General features: G+C 44.5%; 1 protein-coding gene across 2 annotated transcripts in view; it reads right to left on the bottom strand.

Moving 5' to 3' along the window:
* The window catches only part of Ccdc149 (coiled-coil domain containing 149), a 93,161-nt gene that overhangs the window by 46,082 nt on the left and 31,139 nt on the right, over positions 1-15,940 (bottom strand). For both annotated transcript variants that reach the window (XM_021657743.2, XM_021657744.2), the window contains exons 2-3: positions 14,192-14,353; positions 12,127-12,165 (exon numbers count right to left, since the gene is read on the bottom strand). In XM_021657743.2, the coding sequence (XP_021513418.1) occupies positions 12,127-12,165; positions 14,192-14,353 (201 nt within the window). The remainder of the gene's footprint in view (positions 1-12,126; positions 12,166-14,191; positions 14,354-15,940) is intronic.

Genomic DNA, 15,940 nt, shown 5'->3' with positions numbered 1-15,940 from the left:
AGCAGCATCCTCCCAGTGAAAGGTCAGGAGGCACCATGCAGGGAGGATGGTCTCCATGGAGGAACCACTGCCAGTCGCACCTTTCCATGAGCAGCAATCAAAACTGAGAAGAAAACCAGAGCACAAAGCCTGCCTTACCCCAGACTTCCCCTTTACAATCAATAGTGGCTTGATCTCCCGGGGGGCAGGGAGACCCTGACATTTAGTGACCACTCCCACTGAGTTAGAAAACCCAGGGCAACTCAACCTCATGCAGCAAAAGAGCAGCATTCTTCAGTCCGTCTGTCCCTGATCCATGCTTTTGTACAATGCAGCCAACATGAATTATTAGAAAAATAACTTTACAAAAACCTTCCCCTAATATGGTTCAAAAAAGCCTCTGAAAGCTCGTTCCCAACTTCCCTGTCTATCTTGTCACAAACCGGAAGCAATTAGGTTGCATTACAGCTCCAACCTAGAGCCTTTGCTCTGAGAAGTGCTAACCCTGGTACTCCTGGAGATCTGGACATAGAGCAAGGAAGATGCCCAGGATAAACACCCAAGATCCCAGAAGACACTGGCTGAAACAGGGAAGGCATTCGGGGAGCCAGAGCCAAGATCTCAAACTTTATTTAGTCTGCATCCCAGCTGAAAGGAATATAGCCCGGCATCCCGCCACCACCCACAATTCAGTGGCAATGGTCAGTTGGAATCACAATACTTTTGCGTCTATGAGTTCACAGTGAATCTACCCTACCCTTGAACTTGACCTCAGGGGTAGCAGTGGGAGGGAGGAGCACCCTTGCCTTAAAGCTAACGACTATAATTTTCTTTTATGCTTATCAGGTAGGGTTGTCAACACACGATCTTTCTCTATTCAAGCCTTCCATCTTCTCAACTCTGAAACAGTAACTGAAAACCAGAAATTGACTATTCAGCTAGGGTACCCAATTCCTTGAGATACACCTTATATGGGGGAGAAGGGGAGGGAGTGGCACATTTCAAAGAGCTTGGAATAGAGGAGGAAAGTTCACACAATTCTTCTGACCAAAAATAACACACATGACTCATACACTCGCTCTAACAATCCATCAAACGAGCAGGTGGTGCCTGCTTATAATTTATCAGCCATGCAGAGCGCTGTCTCCCTGTTATTGAGAAGGACCCTGTGAGCATCAGTTTGGAATAGCGCTTCATGAAGGAAATGTCAGGGAGAATGTGGCAATGAGCTAGGGTTTCAGAGGGAAGGGAGACAGGCCCAGGAGAATACTTCTTTTCCATCCCCAGGACAGGTGTCCAAAGAGAAAAGCTCAAAAAAGGCAACAAAGTAGCCTCTTTTAAATATTCAGATCAAGCTAGAAAAGGTTGACATACTGTCCTTGATAACAGGAGTGAGTGCTGAATCCAGCGTGCAAACTATAGAATCCTCACTCTTATGTCACTGTCTAGAAATGTGCCTAATAAGCTGTGGTGGAGGATGGCTCTGCCACTGACGATGCCTCCTGAGCCTGACCACTGAGTTCAATCCCTAGAACCCATATGGTGGAGGGAAATAACTAACTCCCAGAACTTGTCCTCTGACCTCCACACACGGGCTGTGGCTCGTGTGTGTACACACACAAATAAGCAACTAAAATATAGTAAAACATTTTCATTGTGACGGAGGAGAAAAGAGAGATTTCCTAGACAAGAACAGGGAGAGAGAAAGGGTGGCGAGAAGGCTTAGTGGCTAGGAGCACTGGCTGCTCTTCCAGAGCTTTCAACTGCCTACAATACCAGTTCCAGGGGACACAGACACACTCTTCTTGCACACAAGCACTCTCACATACATGCACATTTACACAGAGACACAAACATACATACAACATTTAATCTTAGTAACAAGTAGGGAGAAGCGAGGGTAAAAGGCTCTTGGTGCACTCCATTCTGGAGACCTTTTCCTTTAAGAAGGGGAAGCTCAGGCCCCAGGACAGGATGGGTAGATGAGGCCAGCTGTGCTGCCTAGTTTTTTATGCTGACTTGACACAATCTAGGGTCATCTGGGAAGAAGGCATCTTGACTGAGAAAATGCCTCTGTGGGCGGGTCTGTGGTTGCTTGATGAATGGTGGGGGAGGGGCCGCTTACCGTGGGCAGTGCCACTCTGAGATGGTAGTCCTGGGCTCTGTATGAAAGCCGGCTAAGCAAGCTAGTAAGTAGCAATCGCCCATGGCATCTGAATCAGTTACAGCAGGTTCCTGACTTGAGTTCCCGCCCTGACTTCCCTGGATGATGAACTCAGAAGCTATGAGGTGAAATCAATCCTTCCGCCCCCCCAAAGTTGCTCTTGGTCATGGCATTTTATCACAGCAATGGAAACCCTAAGACAGGTGTGTGCCTGCTTAGGTACACCTCCCCACGCCAGCTCCTACCGTGAGAACAGTGTCGCCTAGAAAGGTTCTGCACAGGGCAGTTGTCACATCTCTTGATGGCTCACACGAAGATGGCAGGGAACCAGCACCTCTCACCCAAACCTCTTAGCCACCTTTTGGAAGAAATTCTCCCTAGGGAAGCTTAGCCTCCCTTCTGCAATCCTCTGTAATCTATTAGATACACATCACCTTAGTCATTGAGGCCTGAAAATGTTAGTCTACATCACAATATAAAATATTAGGGCTTGGCTAGAGAGATGGCTCAGCCTCACCAGGTAGGCGTGCATACTTCCAGAGGGTCCAAGTTCGATTCCTAGAAACTCCAGCTCCAGGAGGAACTGGCACCTCAGACCTCCACAGGTACCCATACACACACACACACACACACACACACACACACACACACACACACACACTTAAAATAATAAATGACTATTTAAAATATTTATTCTTTTCTCAATGCATCCTGACCATAGCCTCCTTTCCCTCTTCTCCCACTTCTCCCTCCCCAACTTCATTTCCCTCCCCTCTTCTCAGTCTTCTTGAACCTCACCTCTCCCCCGGATCCACTGTTCTCTTTCCTTTCATAAATATATAAACATATAACATTATGTATATATTAGATGATATTATGTTAGAGCTGAGAATATAAGTCAGTGGACTCAAGCTGTGTAAGCATGAAAACATGAGTCCAATTTCAGCTCCCACAACAAAACCTAGTGTGCTAGGGCCTGTTCCCAGTGTTGGAGAAACTGAGACAGACAGAGCCCTGCAGCTCACTGGCCAGTCAGTCTAGAGAATCAGAGAGCCCCAAGTCCCGTGAGAGATCCAGTCTCTAAGAACAAGATGGATGTTGTCCAAGAAACAACACCCAAGGTTGATCTCAGAGTTCCATGTGCCTACGCACATATGAACACACACACAAAATAAATCAACCAACTAACCAACCAACAAGTGATGCATACGAGAAGTCCTACAACACACCTCTCAATATACAGACCATCAGAATAGGAAGTTGAGAGTAAAATGAGACAGATAGAAAAACAAATCCTTGACTTTCTCAAGAGAGAAAAAAACGGGGTGCAGATTCGAACACACTGCCATGCTCCATTGCACTAGGAAGATAAAATCCTGGGTCTCTTGAATCCACAGCTTCCATAACACAAAGTACAAGATAAAGCAAAGCTATGTTGAAAAAATATATACTCACCCAACATTTGATGAAACATCAGTGTTCTTAAGGCCTGTGATTGATGGCAAACTTAATTGCAGTTTCTACTGTGCTGCCTTGGTCCAGCGGCAACTTGTGTGTTCGTGGTAACTGAGTAAAACTTGATTAGTAAGGGCCCCCCGATCACAGAGACTGCCAGAGCTATAACCTCCATCACACTGACAGCTTTCCTATTTACAAAGCCAGCCACGGAGAGCTTGTTCTGCACGCAGTTTGGGGTAGACAAGAGCTCAGCAGCCTCCCCCTACCTCAGTCTCCCCTACCCTCACAGATGAATGTATTTCTGTATTTCTGGGCAAACCTGTTGAGTGACTTTTGGGAAGGTACAGTTTAAATAAACATTTGCTTGATCCCTAGGACATTATGATTTTGCTTCTGCCTGCTAGTGGCTTCCAAAATAACCCCCATGTGTTTGTGCCTATGAATCAGGGGTACTCCCACACTCCATGCCAAGTTGTTATGAGGATTTGCAGATCATGATAGCCAAGAAAGAGCCATGATGGGGAGGGCTCGGAGCAGCTGGACACGGCCTGCCTCCTAGCTTCCCTAGTGCGACAGTTAAGTCACTTCTTTCAAAGTGTTATAAAAGAACATCTCAAAGCACTTGAAGTCTTTGAAGGAAGTTTTAGGTTCTCTGAATCAAACCAGGATTCATGTACAAAGTCATTCTGATTTGTGGGCCCTGGGGACTAAAATAAGCTTGACCAAGAAGACTTTGCTACTGAAATAAAAGGCCTCTCCTTTCCCGAACAGGGCCACTCTACACTCCATTTTCTCCAGCGCTGCCATCCTGCGCATGTCACTGTATAAATAAGCCATTCCTTTTTAGAAGCAAGAAAGCAAAGGCTCCCTAGTGGGCCAGGAGAGAGGTCTCCCAGGGTACTTGCGCTTGAAATCAAACAACCAAAGACAAAGATATTAAAGATGTGTTTGACTGTCTGTTCAAGAAGAAGTTTGGGGAGGAGGAGTGTGCCACTTGACCCAAAAGAATTGAATCACCTAAGAAGATTAACCCAAGATCATCCCGATTCCCCTTTGTCTCCTTCACGGAAAGTGCTTGTTTAACAAAAGAAAAATATTTAAAGGGTCGTTTGAGATCCTCCCCTGATCTCTCCACACAGCGCAAAGGAACACACTGTGTACAGTTCTGCCTGGAGTAATGGGAAGATGTTTTCATCTCAGTATCCCACGAGAAGCTATTAGTGTAGTCGCTGTTGTCTTGGTTTCTTCACGGCTTCTTTAACGGATGATTTGCCACTGGAAATTGAGTTGTTTGAAAAAGAATTCCAAGGCCCAAAAGGAAGGCATGACAACTATATTCCTTAGAATTTACAAGTGTGAAGTTCAAGTCTGTCTTTTAAGGAGATTAAGAAGGAAGGGAAAAGGCCAGATAAAATTATGGTCAGAGGCTGGGGACTGCCAGATACAAGACTAGCTTATGTAACAGGCCCCCAGACCTTGTCACAACTGACACCAGAATGGAAGAATTTGGGCCATAAAATTCAGCATATAGATAGCACCACCCATCAAAACAAAAACAAAGACCTAATCCATCAAAGTCCATAGTTCCAGAAAAGTCTCTGGAAGTACTAACCTGCTTTTTGACTTCTGTAGTCTTGTTCTTACCACCCAAAGAGGGTCAACTTTTCTGCTTAAAAGTTTGCTGTGAAAAAGGTTCAGGGCTACACTGAGATCCTGAACACACACAGTGTCGTCAACAAGCAGCTACTAAAGGCTTTCCATCAGCTTATACACATGTCCAAGTAGTCCTCTCTGATGGATATTCCACAACAGCATTGAGTAAAAACACTCCCTCCATTTCCAGCTCTCCACACCTACTTGGCAGAGGGCTCTGAACAGGACTTCCAAAATGGGCTAGACCCATTTTTTTTTTCTTCAAGCAGACTAAAAAAAATCAAAGATAGAAACCAAAACCCTGAACCAAACTATCATATTACACACACTGTGAACCTGCTGTGTAGCCTAGGATAATCCCAAGAAACCTCTAAAACATGAGGTGTTCACCAACTGCCAGGAAAAGTACATGGGATGGCTGTTATTGGTTGTCTGCTTGACTACATCTGGAATTAGCTAAAACTCACGTGGTTTTTCAGTGGGAAAACTGATAAGGGTTTTTTCTTTTTTTTTTAATTTTTAATTTTATTTGAAGATTTGTTTATTATGTATACAGTGTTTTGCCTGCATGTATGCCTGCATACAGAAGATGGCACCAGATCTCATTATAGATAGCTATGAGCCACGATGTGGTTGCTGGGAATTGAACTCAGGACCTCTGGAAGAGCACAGTGCTCTTAGCCTCTGAGCCATCTCTCCAGCCAAGGGATTTTTCTTAATAAAATCATTTGAAGTAGGAAAGATTGAGGGAGCTGGAGGGTTCAAGGACACCACAAGAAGACCTACTTAGCCAAGTTACCTGGGCCCATGGGGGCTCGTAGAGACTGAACCACCAATCAAAGAACCTAACCACCAATCAAAGAACATGTATGGACTCCTAGATCCCCTACACATATGAAGCTGATGGGCTGCTTGGTCCTCCAGTGGGTCCCCTAACAACTGGAGCAGGGTCTGTCTCTAACTCGGACTCTGTTGCCTCCCTCTAGATCCCATTTCCCTAGCAGAGCTGCAGCATCTTACCTCAGTGAAAGAGGATGTGATGTGACTTGATGTGCCATGGTTAGTTGGTACCTGGGGCAGGGCGGGGGTGGTGGTGAGTGAGGGTATGGGAGAAGTGGGTGAGAGGGGGGACTGGGAGGAGAGCAGGGAGCAGTGTTTTGATTGAGATGTAAAATAAAAAATAAATAAATTAATGAAGAAAAAAGAAAAATATGTAGATAAAAGTAAAAACTTGCAGAAATTATAAAAATAAATAAATAAAGAAAAAGTACTGACAAAACATTATGGACAAGGGGAAAAATCACTTGAAGTGAGAAGACCCACCTTTAGTAAGGATCCTTTTAGGTGGGAAGGTCTACCTTTAATCCGGGCCACACCTTCTGCAGTCATTGCACAGCCATTGTTGGACAAGCTGGACCACAGCCCATGAGCCACTTTAATAAACGCCATACATATAAGTGCCTGATCTGGGACATGATGATTTTGCTTCTTCCCATAATAAGTCCCAAGTGCTATGAATATGAATTATTAATATATAGAGTCATTCTATAAGGTCTGTTCCTCTAGAGAACCCCGACTAGTACAGCACATTAGAAGTCTTCCTGAGAAGCTGTTCAAAAGAACTTCATGAATATGTCTCATTGTTATCTCCATTTTGATGAGGAGGCAATGGAGGCTCAGAAGGGTTATGTAGTTTGCCTGGGTCAGCCAGTCACCAAGCAGAAGATTAAGTTGAACTCACTGGATTAGAAAGAATCATCTAAGCCCATGGTACTGCCTTTATGAAAGGTACCCCAGCAACATGACCCCAGATCATAGCAGAACTTACAGGCATGAACATCCCTCCAGACTCTTAGGAAGCACACAGCACTACAACAACGAAGGATGCATTACTGTTTTCTCTCTAAATGAGAAGAACCCTTCCTATGTTTACAGATCCTAACACGCAGTTCGTGAAATGCCCAGGACCCACAGGTAAACCACAGAGGAACTAAGACTTTATGAAATGGTAGGCATTTTGTATGTGTGTGTGTGTGTGTGTGTGTGTGTGTGTGTGTGAGAGAGAGAGAGAGAGAGAGAGAGAGAGAGAGAGAGACAAGCCCTTGGCCTTCTTCTATAGTGAGGGCCTGTGGTTTTAGACATGTTTTCAGAGTCATCTATGATTCCCAAGAAGATGAGCTGCACTGGTCCTGAGGAAGAAAAGATGAAGAAAATATGACAGAGTGTGGTCACAGCATCTCTCTTCCGAGAAATGCCAGGGAAGATCCTAGTGAGGTCCCTCCAAGTCAGAGATGGCTACTATAGAGCCGAGGATGCTGGGGCAGTGGGAAGAAGAGCAGACATCTTTCTTGCAGTGTGTACACCTCGTGATCCCCGTGCTGCCTCTGTTAGCTTGGCGGTCCGCTCACGTTCTGTGCCATCTGCTCATGCCAGGTGCATTCACTCTGCAGCTGGAGGGGTGAATATCCCTTCTGGCTGACAGTTGCAACACAGGCTAGGAGGCATGGGGTCAGGGGTATGGCTCCCCCACTTTCTACTTGTGAAGCAGTTCAGGAAGTGACCATGCCTCCTACCCCTTATAAACACACGTCCTATCTTGATTTGGCTAAATGGGAAGCCATCTTGAAACCAGTATCTAAAAAAGCAGCTGAATGTTCTTCCCCATTCTGGATGGTCTGATGTGGAGAAACTTTAAAACCACCACTCAAAACCATTCACCTACCTAATAACTAACAGGAGACAAAATTTATAAATATTTTAAAGGAGAAAAAGGCCTTCTTTTTCCCAGCACCAAAATTATTCTCCATTACAATTTATTCCCCAATTACCCAGGCAGAGCACACCTGTGGAACACAGGTTTCTCTCCTTTGCACATTTACCATTTACCATCCTATATGTAATGACTCTCCTTCCTGGCAGAGTCACCACTAGGATTAATAATGACTGTATTATATTGGTCATCCCTACCAGGATACATTGGAGAGTGGGGAGGCTCATGCCAGGACAAGAGATGCGATCAAGGGGTGGTGACATTGTTAGCACAAGCTCAACAAACTCAAGGGCTTTGCTTTGCCTCTTTTCAGCCCAGATCCTCCCTGTCAAAATAAGCACCAGAACATGCAATATGCACACCAAGATCCTCCTGAGGGCCAGTGGTCAGCACCAGCAGCTGGAGTGTACGGTAGAGTTCAAGCTCCAGTCCTTACAAGCCAGTCACTTGACTTCTACTTCCTGTGTGTGTGTGACTCCCTTGACCCCCCTGAGCTTCCAGTTCTACTCTGGTCAGACAGTGCTGACCATAACCATAGCCTGTGTCACTTGACCGGGCAGGAATGAGGTCACTCACAGTGCCTGCAACACAGTGAGAGTGGATGAACAATAAGGTAGACTGTGCTTAGTGTACGTTACACAGAAATCACTTCCCCGAGGACATAAATCCGGGGATGGGGACACTGTCTACCGGCACCCATCTCATGGGTACAGCGGGAGCCACCTCATCTCTGCAGAAAGCTTACCCAGCCTTGTCTAACCCTGAAGTTGGCCCTAGCCCAATCCTGGCCTATACTTTCCCCCGACACCCAGGGAACTGCCTTTTTCTCAAGGATAAAGGGGTTCCAGTGTGGTTACTGTCCACATCGACAGTAAGAGAAAAGACAATAGACAAACAAGAGAGGTGACATGGAGGGCAGGCCTAGAGTCACTCATGCTGCTCTCCCTACTCCCCACTTCAGCCGTACTTTTGCCTTTCATGAGTACTGGGCAAACCATTTTGGGAAGAGCCTATGAGCCAGGAACCAACTTTGGCCCAAGCTATTCTGAACTGCAAATGCAACCAAGAGGCTCCCAAGAAGGACAGCGTGACCTGTAGAGGGCTAGGAGCGATGATAGACAGTTAGTATCCTAGGACAAAATTACTTTTACTTAAAGGAGGAACAGATGGAGGAAGAGGAGGGAAAAAAAGGAGGGGAGAAGGAAGAAAAGGAGGAAAGAAAGCAGAAAGAGGGAGAAGAGGAGGAGGAAGTAGAGGAGGAGGAAAAGGAAGGGAAGGAAAGGAAGCCTTCACCAAAGCTTGTGTGCTAGGCACTGAGCTGAGCACTCCTCTTGCACTGAATCATCTGTCCCTCATGGGTACTGTTCAGTGGCCATCATATTTATCCAACTTTATGGAGGGGAGTGCTGAGGTACCCAGGGGTACCTTCTTGAGGCTACACAGTCTAGAGCACATCAATGCTGACCTAACAGCCCTTCCATCCCAGATGACCAATCCAAGCCAATGATCACAGTAACACTCGGGAGTTAGAGCAAGAATAGGAGTGTGGCCTTCACGGACCAACCTAGAAAGAAGCACTTGGACTTTGGGGATCCTTCCACTCCTGCTCAGGAGGCACAGCCTTAAAAGGAAGCTGATGCTGACCACAAGAGGAAGCAGCCTTGACAGGTGCCACAGAGTAGAGCTCTCAGCTAAGATGAGTTTGAACTTCAGGTAAGCGATGACTTACATCTTATGTCTGTCCCCTCCACTGCATGGAAGGTACTTTTATCCTAAAATAGTATTCAATTCACTGGCCATCTAATTTAAAGTCTACCTGGGTACCCTGCACTTTTTTTTTTTTCCAAACATGCCTCAATGGAGAGAAAAGGTACTGACAACCTCAGGAGACTATTGACCACACAGTCAATAGTGAGTTGTCTGTACCATCTCAGAGCTTCTGGTCCCAAAGGCCCTCACATCCTTGATCAGCTGCACAGTTCAGAATTCTGTCACTCACACCCCATCCTGTATCCCATGGGGCTGGTCAGTGATTTCCAAGCTAGGCAGGAAGGATGCTCTGTTGAAGCTCCAGCACCATATTAATTCCCAAACGGATGGGAACGGAGCACCATATTAAAAGCCACAGTGCTCATGTTTGGCACCTTGAACTTGTATTTTTAGAACGGTAAAGATGCAGCTTGACAGACTTACTGGAATTTATCAGATTCTTCCCAGTCAATGTAAATGTGTCATTATAAAGTCACAGAATGTGAATGCACTTAAAACTGGAAAACTCCTTCATGAATACTAACAAACTCTGAAATCACAGGGAAGATGACTGCCTACAGCTATCAAAAACACCCAGCAAGCCAAGATTAAGGATTTCAGTGTTTTAAATGGTAATGATAAACTCCCATGTAATTTTGTTTAGAAAAAAACATCAATTAGCCACACAGAAAAATTAGACTTTAGATCAAACATGGAGCATATAAGCTAGTCACATAGAGCAGGAAGGAGGATAGGAGTGAGCCGCGTTGGGCAGGTGGATGTGGACGTCGCTGCTTTTTAAGAATAAGAGCCATGTGTATGTGTGTCTGGGGGCGGAGGGGGACTGTTTGCCAGAAATCTCAAGATAATAAGCCTACAAATTTTATATGCAATACTTTATACATTAACAATCAACTGTGTTCACTGACACCCATGAGTTAAGGACACAGGATGTTGGGGTAACAGTTACAGCTGAGGACAGATGGTTGCTGTATTCTGGATTATACCCTCTAGTTCTGAAGTCCTGCTCAAATGAAGGTAGACCACTAACATCAGCACCACCTGAGCATAGAAAAATCTCCAACACACAGCATGTGGCAGTATAGAAAAACTGCAGAGTTAACGAAGGTCTAGGAAAGTTGCCTTGGGAAAAAGATCTCTCCCTCCCTCCCTCCCTCCCTCCCTCCCTCCCTCCCTCCCTCCCTCCCTCCCTCCCATACACACACACACACACACACACACACACACACACACACAAACACACACACAAAGTAGTGAGTTCAAATTAATCCATAAATTAACAGATTTAGTAAATTTACTATTAACCAACACTTAAAGAAAAAAAAATTTGAATGAAATGAAATTGAGTTACCCCCTTTTTATCACCTATCAAATTTATGTATTCATATTTATCAATTAAATGAGGCAATTTTCACAAAATTCCAATAGGATCTGTGTGGGGAGAACAAAAGAAGACATGCTAAAACATTGCTCAGTTTTATCTGAAAAAAATAAATAAATACATTTGAACAGAAAGAAATACGGCAAAAGGACTGACCCAAACAGACATAAAAATCAAGGCAAAGCCAAATATTTGAATCATGTAGGGCCACCACAGGCCTGTTGAGGAGGCCCCGTGGAGCAAACCAGAACTGACAATGTTCAGAAACAGGCACACGTGAGGAAGTAAGAAAAGGGGTTGATCAATAAACAGGGTTGGCTACCATGCAGAGAAAAATAAGAAAACAGCTTGGGAGTTTTGTTAGAAGATATGCTTAAAAGTCTGAAGTGACAGCCCCCCTTACTTAGGGACCCACACAGAGATACCTGCTCTTTTATTACTTCCCCCTGACAATGAGGCCTTGCCAGGCCATAGAGGAAGAGGATCTAGGCAGTCCTGATGAGGCTTGATAAGCTAGGGTCAGATGGCAGGGGAGGGAGGAAGAGTGGGACTGGGAGGAGATGAGGGAGGGGGCTACAACCAGGATATAAACTGAATAAATTGTAAAAAAGTAAAAAATAAAAATAAGTAAAAAGTCTGAAGTGAAGGTTGTACCACAGAACAGCTGCCTTTCTCAAGCAGTAAGGCGCTGCCACCATGAGCCCTCACTCCCAGCTTCCCAAGGGAATTCTCCCAGAGTCCTGGGAACTTGTGTCTCCCTACACCTTACTGGGCTGGGCTCAGTATCCCTGCTGCCTCTCCTGACCCCTTAGACAACTGCATCCCCCACAGCTTAAAAGATCCCAGGAAAAGTTAAAAAAAAGTTGCTCTATACGGTGAGGGATTCCCAATTCTTCAAGATAACAGCCACACCAGATATAAAAATTGCTAGATAGCAGAAAGAAACCTTACCTGCTTCCTCTTTTCAGGGGGAAGTGATGGATCTCCATCCTACAAGGAAACAAATGCTGTGTTTATTCTTGGAGAATAAAGCATGTGCCAAGACTCACCACAGAATCTCAACCTCAACTGAACCAAACTGTGAATCTAAATTCAGACCTAGCCCCATCAGCCATGCAGCTAGCAAGGTGAGGAAGCCAGAGCAACAACACTTTAAAAATAACTACCACTTGATAGGGGACCCCTGAGAATCAGCTCCAATCAAGACCAAACATGTAGTTTCCAAAATGCTGTTTCTAAAAGAGAAATCTAGATGGGTCAAAATTACTTTGAGGCAGAGCATAAACTGAAATAGTATTTCATTTGATTAAAGTTCTTTGAAGTAGAATAAAAGGAATAGTGACTGACATGCACACAGACATAAATGCATACACACACATGCACATAAACATGTTTTCGCACACATATACAGGCACACATGTACAAATACACACACATGCATATACATCTAAATCCACATAGGAACACACACACATGTGCACACATCCACACACATAAAAATATTGCATATGCACATAAACATGTTGCATGTGCACAAACATGTCCATGTGCATACCTATGCATGCACAAACACATATAAACAAGCACAAATGTGAAAACTGACATATAACATGTATACACATATGAACATGTAAACACACATGCAGATATATGAAAAATGCTCATACACACTTATAAATACACATATGCACATACACAGACACACACATGAAAGTGCACACACAAAAACACACAAGCACACATGAATTATACGCACATATGCACAAACACTTGCATATTATTTATGGGCAGAATAATCAAGGTAAGGAAATTTGCTTAGATAAATAGCACTAAGAATTTTTAGTTCTCTTAGGCATTCTGACTTATAAAAGTTGAATTCTCCCATTTGTGCTTTTGGGAACATAAATATCTCAGAAGAACAAATAAATACCCATTATTCAAATAAATAAGAACCCATTATTATTATCATTTTCATTATTATTATTATAGTTTTAAGAAGACAGGGTCTCTCTATGTATCCCAGGTTGGCCACAAACTCCCCAGCCTCCTGTTTCAGCCTGCCGAGTGCTGAGATTACAGGTGTGTGCAACCACACCCAGCTAAATAAATATTCTCACCTATCCACTATCACCTACGCAGGTAAGTTACTTCAGCTTAAGGAATATCTATACTTCTACTCCGGGGCAGTTCACTGATCCCGGGAAAATGACGAAGTGTTCAGACTAAAGCCTGCGATTCACAGAGGCCGGGCACACACCTGAGGCCTTGGGAAATGAGCACGGAAGGAACACAAGTTAAAGGCCAGTGTGGACCACACAGTGAGCTCTAGACCAACCTGGGACACACAGCAACAGCATGTTGACAGAAGAGAGGCATCACATCAGTGGGGGGAAGGAAACCAGGTACAAAGCTGCACTGCACTTCTGTCTAACTTGTATCCTTTAAAAAAATCCATACAAAACCCAAGAGAAAAGTCAAATCACCCAGAATATAGGGACGGTCACAACTGTGGGTGTGCCCCAGCCTTGGGGACTGTGCGAAAGCTCCGGAGGTGATGGGATCATTATTCTTGGTTGTCAGCTTGACCACATTTGGAATTAACGAAAACCCAAATGGCTACGCACACCTGTGAGAGAAAGGATCCACTTCCATTCTGGATCCCCGAGGTTAGAACCCACACCTTTAATACAGATCTTTTGCTGTGGGCAAGTCATGCAGCCAGGAAATATATACACATATACACGTAGAGCAGGTAGTAGGGAAAACAGGTAGCACACACATTTCTCCTTTTAAACTTTAGTTTTGTGTTTGTCTGCTTGTTAGCTCACTTTCTTGAGACAGGTTCTTATGCCTCTAACCTATGTAGCCTCGAGTCCTGATCCCCCTGCCTCCACCTCCCAAATGCTGGGGTTACAGGCATATACCTGGCTACTGGTGAACTGCTGGGAAGGGGTAACTTCCTAAGAGAGCACACCACATCCCCGTTTCCTGTCTTTAGAGAGGGGGCCAGACTTACAATCAGCTCTCGATACTTCTTCTTCAGGGACTGGTGTCTCTCTCGCAGCTGATTAGCCATGAGTTTGTACTGGTCCCTCTCCTGCTGGCACGTGTCCAGCTCCTTGGAGAGGATCAGCAGGGCCTCCTTCTTGCTCTCCAGCTTCCGCTTACACACCAGGTACTGCAGAACAAACACCCACCGGTTAGGAATGGCAGGCGGGTTTCCACACCCCCAAGTACGCTGTGCCCCACACACTGTCTTCTCACGATTAGGAATCACACACTCGGGAGAGCACCCCAGGCTTCCACAGACACGTGGTTCTCGTAAGACAGCCACGCCTTACCTGTCCGAGAACTTTCACAAACTGGAACAGATACAATAATTTATTTGCAAGTAAGTTAAAAAGGAGAACTGGAAGCCAACAAGATGGCTCAGTGGGTCAAAGCACTTGCCATGAGACCCTGGTGACCTGAGTCACCTAAGTCCACAATGCAATGAGAGAACCAATTCCTAACTTCATCCTCTGACCGCTACACATATGCTGTGGCGCACACACACCATACACATATGATAATAATAAAGTAGAACTATTTTTCAAATTACATATATAGATAAATAGGTTTCTGGATGCCAGATTTTTCTAATATGGCATATATATCCAGATAAGATTACGTGAAACTGTATTAAAATTTTACGAAGTGATACACATAAACACACTTAATGAAAAATTTATAAATATTGATAGGAATAATCTCTTGTTAATAATGTCTTTCTCTCAAGTTTAACATTTTTTTCTTATGCTTTTCTGTCTTTTTTTTTTTTCTAAATTTTTGAGTATAAGTCCATCTGCTGTCAATCATAAAAATGCCCCCCCCCAAAAAAATTACAAAAATCATTTAATTGAACCACAAATCACTTCATGTGATCATTCCCACCCAAGCAACCCAGCAGCCATTTTCCCCTGGAGAATTTGCTCACTGGCCGAACTGTAAAAGCTCTGATGTGTACTAGTCTGTAAAACCTCTTCTAGGAGCAGACCTAAGTGCCTATCCATCACCAGAGACCGATTTCAGGAGCTAAGTATTTTTGCCATACACCAGACTCTTCTCCACAACAGCCAGGCCTCCGGCCGGGGCTCCTGCCTTCAAGCTACAGCATTTCTGCATCTCTGCTTCTCCCTCCAGCCCTGCACCAGGATGAAGCTCAGCCAACAGTCCCACCGTGGTGGCCTGTGTGGGCCCCGGAGCAGATGCTACTTCCACTGGATATATTACACTGCCTGGCATTATTCACATATGTGAAATGTGGCACTAAATACCTTTTGAATTTTCCCTATAAAAGACCAAATTCAGAGCATTCATGAAAACAATTTATAGTTTCATTATACACCCTGACACGAGCGCTCTGTCATTGTGGACGTTCACACAAAGCGGAGCGAGAACCGGCACTCCCCTACCATTTGAGCCAATGCTCTTTACAGACAAAAAGCATTACTCATATATAGTGCTTGCTCAGAACCGACTTTGTTAAGTTCAATTTCAAATAAATGAAGGGGGGGGGCGGAGAGTCTTCTGCATTAGCACATTTTTTTTTCGTTAAAGAAAAAAAAAAAAAAAAGAGGGAGAGAGAAGTAATTGCTTAGTTTCAAAAACAAAGGGGGAAGAAAAGCGGTGCTGAGGCAGATTTGAGTTCCCGGGGAAGACACTTCACCTGGGTGGAATTCTATTCCCCACAGTAACAAGGTTGGAATCCCGCCTTAAAAAAACA

This window comes from Meriones unguiculatus, chromosome 12 (assembly GCF_030254825.1).
Source record: "Meriones unguiculatus strain TT.TT164.6M chromosome 12, Bangor_MerUng_6.1, whole genome shotgun sequence".
Taxonomy (NCBI): domain Eukaryota; kingdom Metazoa; phylum Chordata; class Mammalia; order Rodentia; family Muridae; genus Meriones; species Meriones unguiculatus.
This window is presented reverse-complemented; position numbering and strand designations above follow the sequence as displayed.